At 42.2% G+C, this 26,861-nt stretch overlaps 2 protein-coding genes across 2 annotated transcripts in view; one reads left to right on the forward strand and one right to left on the reverse strand.

Moving 5' to 3' along the window:
• Positions 1–331: 331 nt before the first annotated feature.
• opn8b (opsin 8, group member b) lies at positions 332–16,165 on the forward strand (the record flags this gene model as incomplete). Its single annotated transcript, XM_083790626.1, has 4 exons — positions 332–401; positions 12,692–12,985; positions 14,207–14,532; positions 15,788–16,165. The coding sequence occupies 4 exons, from the start codon at positions 332–334 to the stop codon at positions 16,163–16,165; spliced, it is 1,068 nt and encodes a 355-aa protein (XP_083646752.1).
• Positions 16,166–21,427: 5,262 nt separating this feature from the next.
• mmut (methylmalonyl CoA mutase) overlaps positions 21,428–26,861 on the reverse strand; it is a 36,911-nt gene continuing 31,477 nt past the window's right edge. The window contains exons 12-13 of the mRNA XM_083789917.1: positions 25,730–25,897; positions 21,428–22,186 (exon numbers count right to left, since the gene is read on the reverse strand). Of these exons, the coding sequence (XP_083646043.1) occupies positions 22,058–22,186; positions 25,730–25,897 (297 nt within the window). The 3' untranslated portion in view covers positions 21,428–22,057. The remainder of the gene's footprint in view (positions 22,187–25,729; positions 25,898–26,861) is intronic.

The raw sequence follows: 26,861 nt of genomic DNA on the forward strand, positions 1-26,861 counted from the left end.
TCCAGGAGGACCATCAATAATTCAGGCGAGACTTGGCGTTCCATCCAATAAGGACCTTCCGGTCCATACCGACGCGTCCGTAACGGTCCGTCCATCCGTGGACTATACCGCTCCACAAAGGATTAGGATCATTCGCGTTGTGCAGTGCTGCGCACGAGGAGATGTCCATGCGCGTCTCCACCAGTGGTTTGCCACTTCGCCTCATATAGATCAGATGGATTTCATACAATTGGACGGTTACACAATTGGTGCGGATAGATTTCGTCCTCAATAAAGTGCATTATCTCTAATAATTCCGTAGACTATAATTTAGCACTTGCTCACCTTTCCGATGGATATCTATGCGTCAAAACTGTCACCTGCGCTCGATATTGGAACAGGGATTTTCCTTTTAGTTATTGGTAAGTCTGGTCCTTTGTTTATTATGGATTATTATTATTAGGCTATATTATTTTATGATTATTGGAGTTGCCGGCTATATATGCAGGACGCATTGACTTGACCATGCGTTTTTGCCTGCTCAAATGAGCAATTAACATTCCCAGCGAAGTTTCTCCTCCTCTCCACAGTGAAATTGGACTATGGGTATGGCCGTATTTGATTATATGTTTCTGAATGGAGAGATATATGGAGAAATAGTGAAATAATAAAGATACGTAGTCAGCTTAGGTCAGCATAGGCAACAGTTTTCTTTAACCCAGCTCTCTTTCCTTTAGGGTTCCAGGACCATCACCATGCCTCACTATATCTGTCAAACACTGCACTGAAAGAAGAACGTGACATCGTTTGTCTGAGACAAGTGTGTTTTCTCACTCCCCGGCAGTCAGTTTGAGTTTGTAGCCCCAGTTTGTTTTTAAGGTCTATGAATGCAACCGGGTTGATGAAGGATAGTATAAGGTAAATAATGTAGCCTATAGATGAAAACATTTGCTTCAATGTCTCAAAAACGTGTCTTTGCAGAAAAAGTATGCAGGCAGGTATCATATATTAGTACAGCATTTGTAGCCTACTTTGGCAAGCAGAAAGTGTTCATCACAGACCATGTTTCATGGTTCTATCTAATTTCTTATGCAATTTTATTTGAGATTGCCCAATATCTCCGACCCCACTGAAATTAATGTTCTCCATCGTGTTCGAGACTGCAGCTCTCCAGTCTCCACTACATATTATTCAATATGTACGGGAACTGACCCCACGGGGCAGTGAACGTGGATACTCTTTAGGACACCCGGTCATCTGTGGTGGCCCTTCCCCGATTGCAATCAGTGGGGTATTTAAGCCCCACCCGGGCATGGCCACTTTGATTATAACCCTTGATTCACACGAATTTTGGAATGGCTTCTTTCGCGGAGAGCCAGTCTCTCCACTCACTCAGAGAACCAGAGTTGCTGTGTAAGCCTCAGATCTCTTCATCAGTTCTATTCACATTACAGCAGGGCAGGCTACATACCACCTGTGGATACCTGCAGACAATCTGTACCACACGGACCAGGTCCCACATGGATGTGAGAATCATGCATTTCCTCGCCTATCGGGACGTCCCCTACGACGTGTTCATTGCGATGAAACATGAGAGAGAGGCATGTTAATGCAATCGCATCAAATAGCGTGGTCGGTGAGAAGAAAGTATGGTCAATGGGTCATACACCTCGAAAATAGCCACTCTACAAGCTCACAACTGGTTGCGGACACGACACCTCTATATAGGTCTGACTTGATTATTTTCTGTGCAGGACTTGCCAGTGTATAGCAGAGTGGCTCACAGCCTCTGCCCGATGGCCTCAAACGTCTAATATCTCCCCCAGTCCATAGGGATATCCATTTGGTCTAGAGGTTATGATGTTGGACTTTCACGCGGAAAGTCCTGTGTGTCGTCCTGGGTGTTACATTGGTGCCGTGACCCGGATCAGGTTTCCCCCGTGGGAGGAGGTCAAAAGGGAGGCGAGTGTAGCAGAGTGGCTCAGAGCCTCTGCCTGATGGCCTCAAAAGTCTAATATCTTCCCCAGTCCAGAGGGATATCCCTTTGGCCTTGTGGTACAACAAAAAGGCGGGTTGTAAAGCCTACTTTCCTTAGTGGAAACACTCTGAGCCCCAACAGGACACAGGTGGAGAAAACTAGTAATCAGGGAGATGAGACAAGACAGGGCAAAACTGGAAACACTAGGACATCACTACATAAAATTATACAGTACACACTACACAGTTCATGACAGGTTCAGGGGTCATACGTTCAAACGCAGACGATAATTATTCATGACATAAAATGACTGGAGGATTTCACCTCCAGCAGCCACATGGAAAATGGAAAGATGCTTCAATATCAATCCTCATGTCCTCATCTTTCATTCATCCCGGTTTCATTCCAGCAAAAAAAAAAATCACTATATCGGTTGCATAATCAGTAATCACTATATCAGTGATTGTCCCCTCTGTCCCCTGTTATCGGTATCAGTCACAAAGATCCGACCCCTAACTTGAATTAGTATTATAACGTAATAATGCCACCCACATGGGCCAAGAACCTGTGTATATGGGCAACCCCCTCTAAACCCATCCCACAACATGTGTTACAATCCCTTATGGGCACTGCAAGTTACAGACTGCATGAGACACTCAATAAACTGTTAAACTCTATTGGAATAGTATGCAGTGGATGTACATACCTGTAGGCTACATGTATACTTTTAGAAAGAGCTCGTGTTGTTATGTAATGTATCGATATCCGTCTGTATAGTTATGTATTGTTGTGATGTCTTGTCATGTAGCTCAAGGGAGTAACCTTGCTCCCCTATTGTTCTCTCTCTACATGCTCCCTCTAGGAGACATCATTAGGAAGCACAACGTCAATTATCACACATACGCAGATGACACACAATAGAACCCCACAACACAGATGCAGTAAGCCACCTCACCGCCTGCCTCAGGGATATAACCGACTGGATGAGCGCAAACCTATTAAAACTAAACTAAAATAAAACAGAGGTGCTACTGGTAGGCCCTAAGCTAAAAAGAGATCAGGTGATGAACTCTCTAGGACATCTAGCCGCGTGGGTTAAACCACAAGTAACCAGCCTCGGAGGAATAATAGATTCAGACCTCAACTTCACATCCCACATCAACAAAATAACAAAAATTGCATTTTTTCATCTCAGAAATATAGCCAAGATACGACCCTTCCTAACACAACCAGATGCTGAAAAAAATCATCCACGCTTTTGTCACCAGCCGCCTAGATTACTGCAACGCTCTATTCACAGGATTACCAAAAATGGCCATAAACAGACTACAACTCATACAAAACTCTGCTGACAGATTATTAACAAAAACAAAGAAAAGAGAACACATCACACCAGTATTACACACCGTCCACTGGCTTCCAGTCTCCCATAGAATAGATTTTAAGGTACTACTTTACAAAACACTCAACAGCCAAGGCCCTGCATACATAACAGATTTATTACCATCATACACTCCATCTAGAACATTAAGATCCTCAACAGCAGGTTTACTAACCACAAAAGAAAAAAGAAAAAAAACACGAAAGAAAATAGGAGAGGCAGCATTCTCGTTTTACGCACCAAAATTATGGAATACAATTCCTCAGGAAATCAGAGAGGCCAACTCCACCAACATATTCAAACACAAACTAAAAACACACCTCTTCAGATTAGCCTTCTCCACCCTGCCGTAGCACTTTATTGAGGCTTCCCATCATGTATTTTATTATTATTCTATATATATATTTTTTTCTCTTAACACATATCTTAAATGCTGGACCTATCTCAACGTCTGATGTCATGCACATTCACTGTCTTGTCTTATGTGTGACGTAACCTACATGACCTATCTGTAAAGCACTTGATGTATAATATTAAGCTTTATTTATATAGCACCTTTCATACAGGGTTGCAGTTCAAAGTGCTTCACAGGCAGGATATTATTATTATGTGGTTTAGCCAAATCGCATTTTTTGTTTTCATCCTCGTGATTCTGATTTGTATGTCGGAAAGTGCTCCGTTCTCTTTTTATTATCACCAAATAAAATCAATGTGGGCTTAGCCCCATCCAGAAATCTTTAGACGTTCACCTGACAATTAGACCAACCAAAATCTAACCAGATCTGTATAGATTTATGTGATGATTAGGTCATAAACAATAACATAAAAACAAATGACAAATGCATTATTCCATACAGGCTAGTCAGCAATATACTCAATATTGCATAAAGCAGCACTTCTGGATGCAGCTACTGTATAGGCGAATAATCAATGCAGCAACCGTGACACACCGTGACTGTGAGCTACTGACTGACACCCACAACACAATGCTCATATTAAGCAGTACTATGAGGTATAAAGTACAGCAGCCTTGTGTTCATACAACAGAAAGATTGGGTCGTCTCAACCATTAGTCTATGGCTCTGGTCTCAGCCACTACAGTGTATTTTTTGACATTCTGTTTTTCTCCATAGTTGAATGTTGCCACTACTGTTGGAGCAGCCATAAACCACACAGGTTCATCCCGATGTTCTGGGCATCTTTGTGTAATCAAGTGCTACTAAGGATACTCTTATTTATAGAAAGACTACGTCACCCTGATATAAATCAAGGACATGAACAAACAGACAAGTAAATTGGGTTCCCCAACATATGGACTTGAGACAAGAGTTCCAACATGAGGACATGTAATAGCTTTAAGGAAACAGCAAATGGACTCGAATATTTACTTGATTTTACGAACAGAACAAGAGAATACAAATATTAATTTAATCAATGCCTAATTATGGATAAAATACTGTACAATGCAAGCAATGTCTTAAAACCACTGAGTAAAAAAATATAGGCTACTGAAGGTTAACCCCCAAATACTCCAGTCAGAATTCTATAGTATTAAAACATGTACTGCTACAGTCGGAGCCAGTGGGGCCAGCAGGCAAAACAGTCAACCAAACGTTCATAGGGGAGCTTAGCTGTAGGGGAACTAGCCTTTACCCAAATAACGACTAGGAACAGTATCTAAACACACACACGCACTGAAGTACACAGCATGCAAGAAACAAGGGCGACACCGTGAAAAGAGGTGCTCGCATTCACAACACAGCAAACCTTTAACCTTGGTCGTGGGCTACAGTGTGGGGGTAAAACAAGCATAAAATTAACAGCTCATTTAACACAAACGGCAATAGAAAAGAAACAATAAACTCAAACTAAACTAAACAGCAGTGGCGATTACTAAGGAAGTGGAGACAAACATTTAGTACAATATAAATCAACCAAATCAGAACACCAAATTGTTTACATATATACCTTCAAGTGTCTGTGTTCTTTCTAGACCTAGAATGCCTGTGATCATTTAATTATACTTCGTAAATTGTCATGTATCAGAGGCATAGAACGGTCCCACTTACTTTCTGGTCGGGTTCCAAATTGGCGGCCTAAATGTGATAAATGCTCAGTTTGTACTCACCCATTAAATAGTTCCAAAGACGTGGAGTGAAATATGGTCCCCTAGTTTTATATCCATGTGAAAGTTCTGGCACAAAACGTGTATTTAGTCAATTATCTCCACTTTTTCAAGAGAAGCACACGGACATCTTTCTCTCCGGGCGAGGGGGGGCCGGAATGATCGATGAACTGATTTTACAAATACGTCCTGTTTACCACAGACGTCATCACCAATTGACCAGGGAAACACAAAAGTTTGCAGTCACACAATTGGCAGGTGGTGTGATTAATTACCCAGCACCTATCGCAAAGCACCTGCCAATTGTGTGACTGCAAACTTTTGTGTTTCCCTGGTCAATTGGTGATGACGTCTGCGGTAAACAGGACGTATTTGTAAAATCAGTTCATCGATTGTTCCGGCCCCCCTCGCCCGGAGAGAAAGATGTCCGTGTGCATCTCTTGAAAAAGTGGAGATAATTGACTAAATACACGTTTTGTGCCAGAACTTTCACATGGATATAAAACTAGAGGACCATTTTTCACACCACGTCTTTGGAATTATTTAATGGGTGAGTACAAACGGAGCATTTATCACATTTATGCCGCACATGTTAAAGTTCTACCACAAATCAAGGAGGGTGTACTATGGCTCTTGTATGTGAAATACTGTACATACTGTATGTAACAACAAGAGCCGTTCTAGGGCTATGTTCTTTCATATTATCCCTCTCGGCCCATGGACTCATCACTTCAGGACTCGAGACACATGACCTAAACCTGGGTAGTAACAAAAATGATTAAAATACTGCTTATATACACAATGCTCAAAAACAACATCATGCATCATGTTACTCACCCAGTCAGGGAAAAGCTAAAACGCAGAACAAATGAGGCTCAGGTCGGACGACCCACAGCCAGGCCAGCAACACCCAGAGCCTATGTTTGGTAGACTGACTGCAGGGCCTTTAAATACTCACTCTGATTGACAATGAGGAAATGACAGTGCAGGCATTGTATGGTGGCCCCTGAGGCTAAAACTCTGCCTGGCTACATCTGTAAAGTTAGTGTTAGTAAAAAGCAGGTAAAAGAGTAACGTTTGAACAGACTAACATCAGTCACTTTCCCATTCAATGTAGTAGAAGAGCCGACTGTTTAATTACACCTCAGATATGTCGTCTCCGTCGAGTGCATGTGTTTGGTCCGACGGAGCATTGGTCCGATCGACAACCTACCTCAAACCCTCACCCTAACCCTAACCTCCCCCGGGGCAGCACACCTAAACCTAACCCCAACCCTCTCCCGACCCCCAGCGCAGACCCTCACCCTAACCCTAACCTCCCCCGGGGCAGCACACCTAAACTTAACCCCAACCCTCTCCCGACCCCCAGCGCAGACCCTCACCCTAACCCTAACCTCCCCCGGGGCAGCACACCTAAACCCAACCCTCTCCCGACCCCCAGCGCACCTCGGACCAATGCGCGTCGGATCATTGCTCCGTCGGATCATATATGCCTCCCGTCTCCACCTACAGGAAATACGTTGCCTGCAACCATGGGAAGATTGACTTCCAAAGGTTGCAGGATTGGTCCATTTTGAATAATCATGAACACAGTGTGCGATTGTCCACGATAATTTTGCACCCACATTCCCACTATAGGCGAGGAAAACAGTGCCAGAGGATTGACTGTGGAGGCAGCCAGACACTCAAACCTGAGGCATGACGATAGATCATGTCCCCATATAGTCCAGTACAGATACAAATTTTGTATCATATTTATTCGGATCCCCAGTCGCTAGTCTCCCTGGGATCCACATGAAACATCACAACATAAAACAACACATAAGAAATTCAAACTGACTATATAGGCTATAGTACCTATAGGGCCTAGACTAGAGAAATGAGGCCTGAGCTAGTGAGCTTATTCAAGTCATTTTTGTGCATTATGCATCAGCATGCCTGTACTGTATGTGTGTGTAGGCTAATTCAAAGACAAAAAAAACACAAAATCATTACATTCTTTAAATTAAAAATGCTCCAAGTCTTTATTCAGCAGCATGAAATAAATTAACGACTTTTCAACCTTGCTGCAGCCTTTGTCAAGTGGCATTTTAATAATAAAACTTTATTTGTATAGCACCTTTCACGACATGAAATGCAGATCAAAGTGCCTTGATGGCTGGCGCGCACGGACACTGACCATCAACTCTGCGACATTGTCTCCAATGAATCCAATGCCTCTTGGCTCGCCGACTAGAGATTATGTCACGTTCTAAAAAAGAAACAGTCCACTTCCTTCACAGGTACGCATGCATTCACATTGGAATGATCCGTATCCGAATACACTTCAATGGTCCAGAGACCCACCCCCCCATGCGTGATCCGCTCCCGGGAACGGTAGGCCTATACGCATTATTCACACTACCACGACATCTGCCAAGTGGTTCCGAGTGCGCACCCGGGACCATAGTGTGAATCGCCTCTTTGTAAGAGAGGATAATCCTGTTTTGTAAATCCTTTAAGACTTAAATCATAATGAATAATGTGTTTTCGAGGGAGCGTGCACTCGGGATCCAGCCCTGGGTAAAATCCATTAGTCTTTAACCCATTCTGACCGGGCACCCATTTTGGTGTTGGCATCATGTTATGCTTTAGCTATTGAAAAATAGCAGATCTACAAGCTCATATCGCGCCACCGAGTGGCGCGATACGAGCTTGTAGGTCTGCTATTTAAAAAAAATCTAAGACACTTTTAGAATCTGATCTCAGGTCAGAATGGGTTAATTACCTCCAAAGGCACCTAGCCCAGGATCACTGCACTGCATTTAGTACTCCTTGATCATGTATAAAAACTGTATGTCACGTTGAGTGAAGCCACACAGTATGTGTGGAATGGCTTAGCGATATGTCATAATAATAACTTTAATACAGTACATATTTTGCTTGGCATGAGTTCAGTCAATGTTTAGCTTATAGGTATGAGGATATCCAATTACTCAGGTCAAAGTTTTGTGTTTAGAGTACCCAGCAGCTAATAGTAGCCTATTAGAGGTTGCTGTTAACAAAGATCAAAAAAGACTCACAGATTCTCTGTATCATCCAAATTAACCGGATTAGTGTGTGGAGAAATATTGATGATGGCACAGCTTGTGTCTATAATGAGCTCAAAAGCCTAGCTGTTTCATGGTTCATGTACGTACAGTAGCCTACCTGGAGCAATTCATTTAATATAGTCCGTTATAATTGTGTGACTGACTTCTCATGCTCATTATATCAAACCCTTTAAGAATTGTACGATCCCGATCTGAGGCATGCACACTACTTACTCTACCTGTAGACATGCTGCATGCATACATCATTTCAAATGAAAAATGTATCTAGCTCTGTTCTCCTACCAAATGTAGCATTTAATTTCTGTTCTGTTTCAGTCACACCCTAAATCTATTAGTGACCAATGTCAAAAATAGAAGACACACAAATATTCCCAACAGAGAGTGCAAGCTAGCAAAATATAACCAGCAGACATGTTTTATCTAGTACCCATGTATTGATTACAGGTTTTATAATAACAGCCTACAATAACATGTGTTTTGCAGATCTGCTTGTAGATCTCCTCATTTCAACGCATGTTGAACGGCAAAAGAGACCCATTTACATTGATCAAGATGTTGACAACAAAGTAAATAAGTCGTTTGCATGTTCTCCCCGTGTCCCCTAGGGTAGATACCCTCACAAAAACATGCCGTAATCCTGGTCTCTAAAACTACCTCCCCCTGGCCAGCCGGGGCGCCTGATGGAGGGGAAAGGAACTGGTCGGAATAACGTGTCCCTTCCACGCGCTACGTCCGGCCGGGGAAATTCCCATCTGTCAGGTGAAAAGAAGCAGCTTGGACTCCTCATGCATAGAAGGAGGCATGAGGTCAGTCCGCTGCCCCCCCAGGTTGGCAGAGGAAGTGTAGCGCCCAGGATTACATTAGATAATTGGCACTGGGTGAAAAGAAAACTGGGTTACAAAATCGTGGGATAAAAAAAAAAGACAAAAAAAAAGACAAAGTAAATAAGTCGATTATCAGCCTATAAACCATATTTATACTGTTTAACAAGTCCATATTATACAATTGTACATGTACATTTCTCTCAATCTTTATCTCTAGTCTAGGCTATACCTCGTGGTAAAAAATAAATGGTAAATGGTGCATTTATATAGTGCCTTTATCCAAGGCGCTTTACAGAGATTGTGCATTACATTCACCCAGTCACACACACATTCATACACCGATGGCAGCGGAAACCATGCAAGGCACCAACTAGCACATCGGGAGCAATTAGGGGTTCAGTGTCTTGCTCAAGGACACTTCGACAGTAACTCTGGGGGAGCCCGGGTTCGAACTGGCAACCTTACGGTTACCATCCAGGCACTCTACCCCTGAGCCACCGCCGCCCGTGCTTCTCGACCGGTGGCGCCGCGGCATATTTACGGTCATTACAGTGCATCAGAAACATATTTCTCAACGGATTTGCATGAATCACACAGGTGGGGTTTCCATCCATCCATCCATCTTCAACCGATTATCCGTAGTCGGTCGCGGGGGCAACAGCTCCACCAGAGAGCTCCATACTTCCCTCTCCAGAGCAACATTAGTAACTTCCTCCTGGGGAATCGCGAGGTGTTCCAGGGCCAGTTTAGAGATATAATATAATCCATCTACCTGATCCTTGGTCTGCCTGGGCGTCTCCTCCCAATGGGACGTGCATTGAGAACCTCCCTATTGGGAGACGCTCGAGAGGCATCCTAACCAGATGCCGGAACCATAAGCGGGCTCCTTTCAAAACGAAGAAGCAGCGACTCTACTCCGAGTCTCTCTCACGTGACTGAACGTCTCACCCTATCTCTAAGGGAGATGCCAGCCACACGGCTGAGAAAACTCATTTCAGCCGCTTGTATCCGCGACCTTATTCTTTCGGTCATGACATGACGGTCATGACCCACACTTCATGACCATAGGTGAGAGTAGGAACGAAGATTGCTCGGTAGTCAGAGAACTTTGCCTTCTGGCCCATTTTGGTTTCAAAACAGCTTTTAAACCTTTTCTCCGAAAAGCTACGCTTTTGCATGTCTGTGATACAGATAAGACTTGTGTATTATAACTCGCAAAAGATTGGACCATATAATATTGCCTAAAGAGTGGGTAATGTTACAAACATTGACACCCAGGATTTGAGAGCCAAAGTGGATTTGCTCTGTTCAGGGGTCTGCCATGAGAATATTCACACCAGGGGCTACATGGGGGGGCCACAGGTGCACTGTTGCTTCAATTGTTTCAAAACACTGTTCAGGGTTCTGGCATGAGAACAGTCACACCAGACAAACTAAATTGCACACATACTGTACAGTATGGGCACTCAAATGACCATAGGTTATTTACCACTGCTCTGATCAGCGTAAGATTTGGCATGTTGGTGTGTGTACTGTATAGTGTATGTATAAATAGGATATATAACAGAGGCATCAAGTTTTGTTTTGATTAATAATTCACTTAACCTCAGATCAAATGCGTGGCTGCGTTCTTTTGTGCCGCCTCTGCGTACTGAGCCTGGAAAGATTTAATTTTATTATAATTTTGACAGCTAATTCAGATTTAGTCTTAGTTTTTTTAATAAAACACCATTTAGTTTTAGTACTATATTTAGTCATCTGAAATTGTTTAGTCTTAATCTAGTCGAGTAAATATCAAATTCTTCTTCTTTTAGTCTTAGTCAACAAAATGAACACTGAAGAGAAGCCTATTCTCTTTTGGACCTTGGCTTGGAATGACAACTGTTTCAAACTAAACAATTAAGAGTCTGGACAGAGGAGTCACAAGGGTCGAGGTCACAGAGATCAATAGATAGACTGAAAGACCTCTTTCAATTTCCATCCGCTGGTGCGGCACCTGTCAGCAGGCAGTGTTGGGCGGGAGTGGGAAGAGTAGGACAGACGATATATAGCCTGCACCACTAGCCTCAACAAAGGCTAACATATGTAATTTTCATAGCATACATACTGTATAAATATATATGTGGGGGGAATTATCTTGTGGCGTAAGAAAGCCAAGTCCATTTGTACGGACAACTCCCATCCCCTCAGCTCTGAGTTCAAGCTGCTTCCCTCTGGCATTCACCTAAAAGTTCCAGGGGCCAAAAGCAATAGGTATAAGTTCTCCTTCGTGCCTGTAGCTATCCAGGCTCTAAATGCAGATGGGAGGAGGAGGTAACTTGTCACCTGACTCACTTGTATGAACTGTTCTGAAAATGTTATGAATTATAATGTTATACACTGATACCTTGAACTGCCATCCTGTTTTATTGTTCTATGTGTACTATGTGCCTTTTTACTGTGTTTTTGTGTTTCATGTTACCTGCCTGTGTTATGACTTGCTGTAAACCAAATCGCCCCCATGGGGACAATCAAATAAATGAACCTGAACCTGATCATTTCACCTCTGTGAGGAGTGAAGTCCCATCGCAATTTGCCGGGTTTATTGTATCCGTAATCTGCAGTAAATCCGTACTGTGTTGACGAGAGGGAGGACGGACGGACGGACGGGGGCTGTTTGTGTGATGAACAAACATGGTAATGTCTTCGTCACACCTGACGGCATCCAGACACATGAGCTCTTCTACGTGCAGGGGATGGGAATAAGAATGTACAGTGTTCCGGTTGCCAGTGGTAACGAGAAGACGTGCATCCTTGATGGGGCCGTGGGGAAGTGAATTGAGAAAAAGAGTAGTAGATGTTAAATAATACAAAATAGCTCATGCATAGATTATATCCATATACCTGTATTTTGTTTCTATTTCTTTGCGGGACCTCGTTTTTCTCTCCACAAATTTCGTTCTTGCTTTCTTGTGAGTTATTTTATTTTTTCAAACCTCCCCTCCAGTTTTCCCCCTGCCCCCATGTTCCCACCCACCTACCCACAGGAAAAAAATCACACCCATGTGAAGTGAGTGGTGCAACTCCGTATTTGAAGGTCCTATAGTAAAAGATACTGGTTCTGTTCTGAATGTATTGTCGATTCTCGATAGTGGGCTCGATAAGCCTGATCAATAAGGTCAATAAAAGTTAACGAGCTCCATCCCTAGTCATGTTGTTCGATGCTCGCTCACAATTGAATGCTGTTAGGCCAAGGTGTTAGTCATTATCTATCATTCTTCCCCCCAAAATGATGTGACATAATAATAACACCTCTCCTCTACCTCTCCTCAGCTGTGTTCTCCATTGTGGGGAACCTTCTAGTCCTCATCATGGCTTTCAAGAGGTCAGCAAGCATGAAGCCTCCGGAGCTGCTGAGCGTGAATCTGGCAGTGACGGACCTGGGAGCGGCTGTCTTTATGTACCCTTTAGCTGTAGCGTCCGCTTGGAGCCACCGCTGGCTCGGGGGAGACGCCACCTGCCTCTACTACGGCCTGGCGGGATTCTTCTTCGGCATGGCTAGCATTATGAACCTTACAATCATAGCCATAGTACGTTTCATCGTGTCCCTCAGCATGCATTCTCCCAGTAAGTATTTTTCATGTGGGAAGAGGCTTGGGTCAGTTGGGTGGCTGCTAGCGGTGCTCTAAGGATGGAAATGTATAGCTCGGCTGCCTGGTAGATACTAGGATTGCAATCTCAGTGGGTTGACTGGGTTCAAACCACTTTGTTAAAGTTAGGTCAATAGCAGAGATTTTAGACTCTTGTTTACAGATTGATTATTTTATTCTATCATTATTATTTTATATATAGGACAGGCCGATGACAGCTAAGGTCGCCTTTATAATGCATTATAAGCTCATTTATAATGCATTATAATGTGCTTATGAGGCATTATAATGTATAATATTGTAATCATGTATAACAACTTATAACCACGTTTATAACATATTATAAGTGCTGGTCATAATGCATTATTATGCTCAGTGGAACAGCACATTATAACTATTATAACTTAGGTGGTTATAAAGGCACATAGAGAACTACTGTACTGTCTGTGTCATAATGCATTATAACCAATGTGTTTATTAAATGGAATAATGTCTTATAAACATCAATAATAATGCTATAGCATATTATACAAAGTTTTGTCGCTTTACTTAAAGCTCACAAAGTCATGCTATAGGGTATTATAAAATGATACCCTACCATTAAAGAATGTCCTGCTATAGCATATTATTGATGCTTATAAGACATTTAATACACATTGGTTCCCGTACTAGTAGGCTCAGGAACAGCTTCTTTCCTGTTGCTGTCTCCCTGCTGAACTCTGCCAGAGAAAAGGCCCCTCAATGTCGTTTCTGAGATACAGAGCTTTAAATGCAGGGCTTAGAATGGAAGTGGTTGCGAGCGCATTTTCAAAATGGCCACAGCCACTGTCCTACTTGGTGTTGCGTTAGCAAACGGTGGCTAACGATACAATCGGATCAAAACATGGATTAAAGAATGTAAACCCTGGAGCACGAGAGTCTTGTGTTTGGTGGGCTAGGGTACTAATTTAACCCTCCGTGTTCCTCATTTCTGGTAGGCTCCGTGCCAATAATAATAAGAATGAATAATGACAGAAAACATTACGCAAAGGCATTAGGAATAAAGTACAAAAAAAAACAAAAAAACAAAGGAGATTTAGGGCCTTGCTTGGCCCTCTGCTGCTCTGCACATGGACTGCCCGGGGATTTGCATGTTAAATGAGCTAGTATACCACATTTAAATATGAACCTGAACCTCTCTCTCATCTCTGTGGTATAGATGAGAAGATCAGCCGCAGAAACGTGAAGCTCCTGTGCGCATGGACGTGGCTATACGCTCTGCTCTGGGCCCTGTGCCCCATACTGGGCTGGGGTCGATTCGGGCCTGAGCCCTTTGGCCTGTCCTGCTCGCTGGCCTGGGGACAGATGAAAAACGAAGGCTTCTCCTTCGTCATCTCCATATTCTTCTTCAACCTGGTCATGCCCTCGACAATCATCGTCTTCTGCTACGTTGGCATTGTCCTGAAGATCTTCTACGTATACAAGAAAACAGTCAACACTAACCAGATACCTAATGTTGTCAAGATTCATCGCAGGCTGCTGACAGTAAGTTGCTTTAACTAGAGAGTGCTGGCTTGGCTCCCATGGACATGGTTTCAGAACAGTTGCACACAAAACATATTATTCAATGTCTTTTAATTATGTACACAGGGTTAGGGTTGCACATCAACTTTGTTTAGATGCAGGTGCTTTGGACAGTGACAACTAAAGTAATCATGAAAAAAGTAAAATGTCATGGACAAACATCCCGCACACTTCTCTTGCTCAGCAGCATCAGTTTTTATTCAAATTGGCAGATTTTCTGGATTTTTGTTCCTCGTGAAATACTTTTTAGAGCTAAGGTTAATGTCAGACAGCTATGTGTGGTTTTGCAGCTTGCTGAATATCCATTCACTCACTGTTCTACACGAAGCGCTGTTGTGTGAGCGCAGCATGACACACACACACACACACACACACACACACACACACACACACACACACGTTAGACAGCAATGTGTGGTACACACACGTTAGTTAGACAACTAAGCGCTGTTGTGGCAGTGTGACACAGACACACACATATAAGGTGCTGCCACACTATCTAAAGAGCCGCACGTTCTCGGCTGCGCGCAGCTTCATTTTCCGGGTTTTTAAAAGAAACTCCACTTCCGCGGACGACTTGCGCGACGGCCAGATTCCCGGAAGCACTCTCCTCCGCGTCAATCGTCCGCGAAGGTGGAGCATAATTTCCATCCACCAGCTGTCTAAAAACCTGCGCAAAAACCTGCGCACAGCTTCTTCTGTCCGCAGCTTCTTTTTGTTTTGCGCTTAGGTGTGGAAACACTGATACACACACGTTAGACCGCTAACTGCGCACACGTTATACAGCTAACTGTGCTGTTCTGCCTGGCTTCCATAGTAACTGCGCCCTCTGGTGGCGGGTGGTGTCACACCGTGACACACAGACAGACATGTTCTGCCTGGCTTCGCAATCACTGCGTTCGCGAAAATAAACACAAAACACACAACAGAAACACGTTATACGCATTTGACAGTGAATCTAACATGCACAGATTACCTCATGGCAAGCACATTTAAAATCACACCAGTCAGAAAACAAATAGATAGCTCTGTTACTGAAGGTTGCAAAGATATAGGTAAACACGGATTTTCTTCTTCACAGGCTATGAGGAACGGAGCGGGAGCTCACAACGTTCTTCTGCGATATGTTTAAAGCAGCCTGAGCCCCAGGCAACGTTTTTCATAATCTTGCGATTCAAGGTTTTTTCACTGAACACATCTGTCTGGTTCGTTGCAGATCGCCCTTCTGGTCAGTGTGGGCTTCATCGGCTGCTGGGCGCCTTATGGCATTGTGAGTCTGTGGTCCATCTTCAAGGACAGTGCCTCCATCCCCCCTGAAGTCAGCCTACTGCCCTGCATGTTTGCCAAGACATCCACTATGTACAATCCGTTCATCTACTACGCCTTCAGCAACACATTCAAAGGCGAGTTGAAGAAGCTAGGCTGGTTATGTGGAGGTTCAAACGCATGCCACGCATCCGACGACGTCAAAGACGATGGTATTTACATAGTGACCAACGAGAAGAAGGCCAAGGTCGCCAGGCCTAATGATGTTAATTCGACCTTCCAAGTGAGCACAGAGACTGTGGGTCAGTTGCAGCACATACCCATCTGAAAATGAATCAATGTTCAACACCTCTTTCTGAATGAAAACATTACACGAGGGTAGAGTGCTGCAGTCATTTCCATTCATGCAGTCAGAGAGAAACGGAAAGCAGACTTTGTTGGGATTACATACGGTCAGTGTGGTTTGGAAGCAAATGCCCGAAAACATTAAGTCAAGTAAATGTTATTTGTATAGCACATTTTTGGTACCAGGAGACTCAACATTAAAACCTCACTATAAAGAATATGCAAATGCTATACAATATACTGTATAAGTACAGCCAATTAAGTTTGTAATATGTTAAAGATTCCTAACGATCATGTATGCCTCACAAAGGTCTATGATGATGTTTTTGTTTTGTTTTTTAGGGTGTAAAATTGTTCAATGTTAAATATTATATGAAATATATTTAGTGGTTATTGTGGACATAGGGAGAGGATCTGATTTCATCATGAACATAATTCTGAGAGTAATCGTTGTCAGTTTTCTGTAATAGTGTTTCATTAATCTGTGCTTGGTGCCAATTACTTTCCCAGGGTAAATGACAATGATGGCAAGTTGGCAACATCTTAAAGGACCACTTCACCACTTTTCAACCTATCTTCATATAATAGGTCCTCACTAATAATCATGATAAAATGGCACAATTATTTTCTACTCAGTCTGTGTCTCATAGGGCTGTGGGCAGTTCAGAAATAATATTTATTTTACAAAAATGGTTAGATTTGTATTATCGTGAGAACGATGGCTTCCATTTTCGCATTGCAACTTTTCAGGACTAGAAAGCCTGCAGTTTCTATTAGCTTGGATTCCCCATCGATGATGTCTCTGGTGGACGGGTTTCTGAACTGCCCACAGCCCTCCTATGAGACACAGAATGAGTAGAAAAGAATTGTGCCATTTTATCATGATTATTATTGAGGACCTACTGTATATATGAAGATAGGTTGAAAAGTGGTGAAGTGGTCCTTTAATCTGTTCCAGCCAGGATTGTTTAGATTCAATGCAAAATCACAGGAAAGTTTCATTTTTGTTTAAGTTAAGTTGTCTGGGTGTGTGACATTGGTAACACTTGCTATGCATCCCATGTTTACAACACCTTATGAACACACTTATAAGATATAATCTTCTCATAACCATGTATAATTATATTTATAAGCGCTCATAAATAATCATAATACACCTTAATCATAACACATAAACTTTATTATAATGACTTATATCAAGTATTATAATACTTCATAACTTGCTATGTATTCCATGTCCAAGACAATATAATTTTCTCAAACATTTATAATAAATCTTTATAAATGTTAAATTATTATAAAAAGTTCATGATTATAAAAAATAATCATGAACTTTATCATAACACGTTATAAAGCTTATTTGGGATGCATAGCAAGTGTTACCATATATTTATTTATTTATTGACTGGCAGGCAGCAACTGCCTGTCATAATTTCACCCCCCTCCGTATCGGACAGTATTAAGATGTTGATATTCATTTTGTGTTTTTTTTTTACTGAGGGGGTCATATTTTGACGGCAGTAACTGCCTGTCATAATTTCACCCCCTCCCTATGTAATTATTGGACAGATGTAATCATCTTTACAGACCCAAATCAAAGAAAGCACAAGTGTCTATTTTAAACAGTGTTTTAGGTATTATAATACTTGACATTAATAAGTCAGTATAATAAGCTTTATAATGTGTTATGATAAAGGTTATCATTATTTATAGTACTTGAATATAATTATAAATGTTTATGAGAAACGTATATTGTCTTATACGAATTTTTATAATGCGTTTTACATGGAATACATAGCAAGTTATGAAGTATTATAATACTTGATATTAAAAGTCATTATAATAAAGTTTATAATATGTTATGATTAAGGTTATAAAGTATAATGATTATTTATGAGTGCTTATAAATATACACGTTTATGAGAAGATTATAATTATAAGTGTGTTCATAATGCGTTATAAACATGGGATGCATTACAAAATGTTACCGTGACATTTAGTTTGACCCAAACTAACGATTATTGACCGTGTACATTGGATTATGTTATTACATTTTTTTTTTAAATGAAATGAAAATAAAGAACTTAATAATAAATCGCGTACGTATGTAGTGTCAGGAGTGGACCTTTAAGGCCAAAAGCCAACTTTTCAGTATTTACCATAACACAGAAATTGCATTCATTTCCAACCTCGCCTTCAAAACATATTCTCCTAAAGTGGTCCAGGCATCTGGTTAGGATGCCTCTCGAGCGTCTCCCTAGGGAGGTCCTCGATGCATGTCCCGCGCTGGAAGAAGACCCCGGGGCAGACCAAGGATGAGTTGGAGCGTTTATATCTCCAATTTCTGCCGGGATTGCCTCTGGATGCCAGAGAATGAAGTTACTAATGTTGCTCTGGAGAGGGAAGTCTGGAGTTCTGTTGCCCTCGCTATACAACTATGGATAAGCGGTTGAAGGTGTATGCAGGATATGCTATCATTTACTGAGGGAACTATTATCTTTACTATTATTTCCCCTGCCACATAAATGTATCCCCCTAAAAGCCCCAAGTCTTCAGCAAACACTTAGTAATCTTACTAATTAGTGTGAAAGTGGTGTCAAATCAATAAGGGACCAAATCAATAATGGACCACAAGAGCCTTGGTGGAAATAAACACCATGAGTCAGACTGATGGACGGACATAAATGGCGCGTTTTCTCACTCACACACACAGTACGCTCTGGCCCTATTGCCTCATGTCTGGATACCATTTGCACGTGCCTCAAATCATCCTCGAATCAGCTCAACTCCTTGTTGCTGCTACTGCATAACAAAGTCTCCCATCACAAGTCTTTTCAGTAATCTGGAAGCACCAGATTAAGACCCATTCTGACCGGGCACCCATTTTGGTGTTGGCATCATGTTATGCTTTAGCTATTGAAAAATAGCAGATCTACAAGCTCATATCGCGCCACCGAGTGGCGCGATACGAGCTTGTAGGTCTGCTATTTTTGAAAAATCGAAGAGAGACTGACATTTTTAGAATCTGATCTCAGGTCAGAATGGGTTCATCAGACCAGTGTGTGTCCGGCGGAAAACCTCTTATCTCCAGATTTTCTTTCTTTTTTTATCGTAAATTATTGCCAACTTTAGCATAAAAAAAAAAACAGATCTACAACCTCAAAATGCGTCGCAATCCCGTCACGTCACGTTTAGAGCGCCTAGATCTGCTATTTTTTTTTTTTTTTTTAATCCTGAAAAGTATTTATACTGTCGACAGAAACGATCAATGGGTAGTGTCTAACTGAGCATCATCCCTCGTAATTACAAATATTGAGTTCTCGGCTTCCCGAGAGCCATATGGTTCTTTGTTGATTTAAAACGACATGCTTAATGGAAAAGCTCGAAAGCGCCGATGGTCAACGTGATGTACGAGTCGTCAAGGACCCCCTGGTGTCCTGTCTTTGGACAGTCATGCTAGCCCATTCTGACCTGAGATCAGATTCATACGAGGTTTCCGCCGGACACACACTGGTCTGATGAACCCATTCTGACCTGAGATCAGATTCTAAAAATGTCAGTCGCTCTTCGATTTTTCAAAAATAGCAGACCTACAAGCTCGTATCGCGCCACTCGGTGGCGCGATATGAGCTTGTAGATCTGCTATTTTTAAATAGCTAAAGCATAACATGATGCTGACACCAAAATGGGTGCCCGTTCAGAATGGGCTAGACACATCTGAGCAAACAGTACCTGTACAGTAGTAAGTACAGTGCTCTCAAGCCGAGATGCAAAATCTAGCAGACATTCCAGAGTCGTTGGTGGAGAGAGAGCTCTGAAGTGTATATCATGCGAGTTCTCAAATGTTTTACTTATATCTTCCTTCCTATCATTTAAAACGGCGAGTTCTCTTAAATTAATAACAAGGCATATTTAAAAAATCTCGACAGTTCCTCGACAGAACCAAATGGACCGTTACGGGTCTGTAACTCTTCAGGGCTTACCTTACAGGTCTGTAAACCCTCTCAAGAGTCATGGGGGCCCATGTCCGAATGGAGAGCAATCTGGGGACCCTTGGAATTAGAAGCTTTGAGAACCACTGGAGTAGAATACCATCGTTTCTTGTCATCTAAAATCTCTCCTACCTGCTGAACAGGCACTCTGAATGGCCAGCAAGGTCCGCTGGTGCAAGTTTAAACGCAACTTTATTGTTCAATCCAAAGAGCATCATAACATCATGTAAATCATGTAACATAAAATGTAACATAACATCATTCAGAATCACATAGAAAAAAAATGCTATTTTCAAAAGTTATTAAATTACCCATTTAGAAAGACGGATCAGTGTTTTCTACTTTGATTAGGGAAAAACGTGTATGTGAGACTATATTTTGGGGGCATTTTATTCTTTATTCAGACAATATACAGAGAGCTATTGGACTAATTAAGAAAAGGCGGTTGCGCATAAACAATGTGTTTTCTCAGTGGAGTGCACTCCGCTGAATCCAATATACATATCAAAATAAGTGAGTGGTGCAACTCCGGCCCCGGCACCCTGGTTTCCGGCGAGCCGCCCCGCGTCCGAAACGGTAGAGAAATGACAGAGTTACCGTGTGGGGGTCCCCGGGAACATCCAGACCCCCCAGGAACGCGCCCGGGAGCCCGGCCCAGTTCCGGTGTGTGTATTGGCACACACCAACACATGAATGCTTTAACCTCCTTGGAGTCAGAGAATGAGCAGTCTCAGACAATGTGGTTAAGATCTTAAAGAAATCAACCAAAGCGTCTCTCAGATCGGTACAAACTAAGCATAATTGACGTGCACCATTTCAACTTTAGCCAACCACAAGTCACACGCTGTATGTTCCCTCTTTAGATGTTTAAGCAGATGACTTCTGAATGACTGAACAGACAATCTGCCGTCTGTGTTAAGTGTAGTTATGCTTATGAAGTCTAAAAATATCCTCGTGACTCTTCTATACAACTCTGTCAGAAAAAGAAAAAAAAGAGAGCCGGATATTTCCGGAAACTTCTGGGAGTTCCTTCGCTACAATCGAGCTGTTAATTGCATTTGCAATATCAGCACCATTTGGGAAATGTTACTGGTGTGACAGAAAATAATAAAATCATGCAGCTAAATGTAATTAACAGATTAACCCATTCTGAACGGGCACCCATTTTGGTGTCAGCATCATGTTATGCTTTAGCTGTTGAAAAATAGCAGATCTACAAGCTCATATCGCGCCACCGAGTGGCGCGATACGAGCTTGTAGGTCTGCTATTTTTGAAAAATCGAAGAGCGACTGACATTTTTAGAATCTGATCTCAGGTCAGAATGGGTTAATCAGACCAGTGTGTGTCCAGTGGAAACCTCGTTATGAATCTGATCTCAGGTCAGAATGGGTTAACAGAAGGTCAAGGACTTGGTGACATTATGTTGGACGTGAAGCTGCAGGCTCTTTTTGATATGTAATTCAAATTCAGTTAATGAATAAACCTGTTGCCCTTTTCTGTATACGGTGTCAAGGAGGCGTCTGGATAAAGCGTGCATACTGAATCTCATAATATACAGACTCATCTCAACCTGAAGAGGCCATTCATCTGTGCCACTTATCAGTTAATCACATCATTGACATACAATATATTCTGTGCGTTCAGAGAAAGACAGGCAAAATCAGTCTCCTATGCTTTGATTAAAAAACAAAAAAAAACAAAGGGGGGAGGAGGTTCTTAAAGACCCTATACAAATAGCGAAAATAGCTTATCTACAAGCTCACAATGCGTCGCAATGCAGTGATGAAAATGAATGACCATCAAAAGCAGAGGGGAGGATCACAGTCAGATCGATGATGGTTGGTTGACACGGACAGGATCAGACCGTTATTGCTGTGAAATTTTACATAGCCTGGCGGATCTTCTCTAGGCTTCTCTCAATGTTGTCGATGACCTGAACTGCAGCTTGAGGGATCCTGGTGCCTGGCCCAAAGATGGAACACACACCACTCTGGTACAGGAACTCATAGTCCTGTAACATGGGGGAGGGGGCACAGCACACTTTAGAAGCATCACAACAAATCGGTAATGTGATGTAAATATACAGGGAGTTTGCTCATTATTGTCAAACAAAATATATCCTAGGCATGGACAAGTTTGAAAGGTTTGAAACGCCTGTCCTAATTAAAAGGTATCATACGCTGGGTTTGAATATATTATGTGGCCCATTTTCCAGGGGAACAGAAATATCACCGACTTACATGAGATAGACATAACTGTCTGGGCAGCCGATGGCTCATGTCATGAGCCATATGGGACGCGAAAGACATCATAGATCATATTCTTAATTTCCTCTTACAAAATAACATCTCCCAAAGCTTTCGAGAGGCTGCTCTCTCGGAATTACTACATCCGAAAAGGTTTCATTTACCAGGAATTCCATCAATTCCATAAAATGAACGACCCACAAGCTCATCATCAGCAGATGAGCTTGCTCGACAACAGCGTCACGCACCAATGCCGACATGATCTGTGGGGGGTGTATCATCACAATATCATCACTGTCGGGCAGAAACCTTGTATCTCCATGTTTCATATGTTTGTTTTTCATCAATGAATGCTATATTTTATGCTTCGCTGTGTCACACAAAAGTAATAAAAAGCTCACAGCGTGAGCTTGTAGAATTTTTACACAATTTGTGCTAGAATTGTACAATTTGTGCTCAAAATAGGGACACCAGGTTGACAGAGGTGTGTTTTATATATTTTAACCAATAAAATGTATTAACAAGAGCTTGTGAGTTGTGACTGTTTTGGATATACAAGGTTTCCACACTATTGTGTAGAAAAAGGACATTAGCATTCTGCTTAGGAACCGGTGTTAAACGGTAAACCCATGTGGCTAATTCAGTCTTTGCCGTTTCCTGTGAAGTCCCTCTCTTCCCACAGGGTCTTCTGAGAATGGTGCCGACCATGAGCATAATTTTTTAACCCATTCTGACCTGAGATCAGATTCATACAAGGTTTCCACTGGACACACACTGGTCTGATTACCCCATTCTGACCTGAGATCAGATTCTAAAAATGTCAGTCGTTCTTCGATTTTTTTCAAAAATAGCAGACCTACAAGCTCGTATCGCGCCACTCGGTGGCGCGATATGAGCTTGTAGATCTGCTATTTTTCAATAGCTAAAGCATAACATGATGCCGACACCAAAATGGGTGCCCGTTCAGAATGGGTTAAAACATGATCGACTACTGTGGCTGTGGTCGGTACGTTTGAACGTGGGACAGCTTGCATATAGATTACAAAATTATTTCTAATGTAAAAGCAGGTGAGAATTTATTTATATTTGATTTTGGCGTTAATAATCTGCTACAGTTCAAGACTTGACGGCTCAGAAGAATTAGACAACAACCGCTTCAGAGTGAGGGAGATGAATCGCAAAGAACCAAATCCAGTCTACGGATGGAGAAGGGTGATGACGGAGCAGAGAAACACATTCCAACAGCAACAAGTACTCAAGATTTTAGTAGTAAAAGCAACAATAACACAATAATATAAGTACAAAATTATTGCATTTGGTGTCAAAATTTACTTTAAAGAACCAAAGTAGAAGTACTCAATTTGTCAAAAATGTTTAGAAAATAGCTGATCTGCAAGTTCTCAAGCTGTGAGCTTCGAGATCAGCTAATTTTGAATAGCCAAAGTATAGTAATAGTGACTGAGTGGTTAATGTATGATTTGTAATATTAATGTAACTTTGAAAAGTAAATAAAGCTGTCAAATAATCGCAGTACAATATTTGCCTCTGAGATGTAGTGGAGTAGAAGTATAAAGAATACAAAATAATTGAAATACTCACGTCTGGTAAAACTACCTCAAATTTTTAGCTACTGCACAGTAAGTGCAGTACTTGAGTAAATGTGCTAGTTACTTTGCACCACAGAAACAGCAGTGGAAGAAGAACAATGGAAAGGACTTAAATAAATAAATGCCATGTGGCAATCTGCAAGTGACATAATAACTCTCTCCACCAGTATACCTACTGGAGAGAGTGATAAGAGACTATGAGAGAGTACATTTAAATTAATTATATAGCACCTTTCCAAACATATAGTTACAAAGTGCTTTACAGACAGGTTATGAACGGCAATCATAAAAGACATCCAAAACAACTGTAACTATATGTTTGGAAAGGCGCTACAGTATATAAATAAAAAATCATTCAACAATGCAATTTCACTTTGAGTGGCATTTGAGTGGCATTAAAGGCAGTTTCAGGACGGGAGTGAGTGATCTCCCAGCTCTCATTGAAAATGAATTACTAAAGCACGCCACTCGCTCCCCGTCTGAAACAGCTAAAGTCGCGACGAATGACCAGAGATAACGTTTCATTTATTTTGTATTTCTTTCATTTCTTTAATCAGAGGTTAAGAAGAACTGTTAATAGCCAACAGACAATGTCTTACAGAAGATGGTACTTGTAAGTGTGTTCACTGTGTTTCCAAATGGAAAGGAAAGGATCACAAAGAAAAACATAAGATGATTTGAGGCATTTTGTTCCAAACGGGCCACACCTGCAAACTTTAGATGTCAATCTTGGCTAACCGCGAAAGTATAGAAAGAAATCTGATCTATAAAGATCATGCACGTGATATTTGGATAAAATCGACCGATATAAAATAATCAGAAATGCAGGCCAGACGTTTTTCCTTGGCCTCTAGGGAGTGTGCATACAAAGTTTGACATAGATCGGTGCAGTTATAGGTAAAGATGCAACTTGGCTTGTTATAGCACCATCATGAGGCTGATTTGAACATTTTCAAGTGGCACTTCTTCCTCGGCTTAGTGGGAATGTGCACGCAAAATGTCACTGAAATCACACGCTGTGTTCATGATTTGAGGTATTTTGTTCAAAACGGAGCACTCCTGCAAAATTTGGAAGCCAATCGGAAGAATGAAAAATCTGAAAGACTAGTTTCATTTAATGACGATAGAGATGCGTGATGTTTGGATAGAATCTGTAGGTGTTCTAGAGAAAAATGTTTTGTGAAAATCGGCCTCACGTTGGCGCTAACAGACCCATTTGAAAAAATCTGGGGCAAAGTTTCTGCTGTGTGATCCAGGGAGTGTGTGTGTGTGCGCAGAGTTTCACTGCGATCAAGCCAACGGTTCCGAAGATTAGCCTATTCACAGACAGGACACATGGACAGACACACTGACACACGGACGGACGGACGGACGGACGGACAGGGTGCAAAACATACTCTCCGCCCAAGCCTTTGGCCTGGTGGAGAGTAGACAAATATGTTAACCCATTCTGACCGGGCACCCATTTTGGTGTTGGCATCATGTTGTGCTTTAGCTATTGAAAAATAGCAGATCTACAAGCTCATATCGCGCCACCGAGTGGCGCGATACGAGCTTGTAGGTCTGCTATTTTTGAAAAAATCGAAGAACGACTGACATTTTTAGAATCTGATCTCAGATCAGAATGGGTTAATCAGACCAGTGTGTGTCCGGCGGAAACCTCGTATGAATCTGATCTCAGGTCAGAATGGGTTAAAGTACCTGTGGTGGGATGACGCCCCCGCAGATGACCAGGATGTCAGGCCTGTTGAGGCTCCTCAGCTCCTTGATGAGCTCGGGGACCAGAGTCTTGTGTCCTGCTGCCAGTGTGCTGACCCCGACGCAGTGTACATCAGCGTCCACCGCCTGCTGAGCCACCTCCAGGGGAGTCTGTTAACCCAACAGCAAGTTCAAAAAGGTTCTAAGAATGATGTACAATTTTCAACTGCAATCCCAACTCTGTGGGGGACATACATCTTTACTGCTTTAACTCGGGCCAGCAGCCCCGAGCCAAATCTGTAATACTGTGTGTCCAGCACCAACTCATAGCAGACCAGTTGTCCTATTGTTGCCTTCAGACTTGACACAGAAATCGCTCATGGGTCTGGCGTTTGAACCGCTTCACATTCCCATGTTTGCATGTGTCTCCACTTCAAAAAACATTTGGCATTTCCCCCGACATTTTGCCCATATGCTAGTGGCGCATTGCACGCCGACACAAATTACTCCACAGAGTACAGAGCTGACAAGAACACAGCATGACGAGTACTATGTGGGTGGTGCAGTGCACTTATGTGCTGTTGTCTGCCCTGTGATGTCCATTGACTGGTCGCACACATGTGCACTTACCTCACGTAAAGTGTGTGTGTGTGTGTGTGTGTGTGTGTGTGTGTGAAGACTGCTGTTGTAGCTAATGACTGTTTGCTGTGGGCAATGGGCATGTACTGTACTTTTTTTTTTTTTTTTTAAGATATTTTTTTGCGGCTTACGCCTTTATTGATTTTTTAAGGGATAGAACGTAGGCTGACAGGAAACGGGAGAGAGATGGGGGGATGACATGCGGTAAAGGCCGTGTCGGGTCCGGGAGTCGAACCCGCGGCACACCGCGACTGGATCACCAGTCCGGTGCCCAGACCGTTACGCTACGGCCTGGGCCTACTGTACATTTTTGAGCACAATAATGATCACATTTTCAAACCTACACAGCCTCCCTCAGCGTACGTACAGTATGTACAGATGCCCCTGAACCTTTCAGGAATGTCTAAATGAACTCCACTAACAGAAACAGGAAGCATAACAACATCGAGAACATACACAACATAGAGGCTCTCCCAAACTCTTCTAAACACTTTAC

Source organism: Protomyctophum parallelum (assembly GCF_964188405.1).
Source record: "Protomyctophum parallelum genome assembly, chromosome: 19".
In the NCBI taxonomy this organism is placed as follows: domain Eukaryota; kingdom Metazoa; phylum Chordata; class Actinopteri; order Myctophiformes; family Myctophidae; genus Protomyctophum; species Protomyctophum parallelum.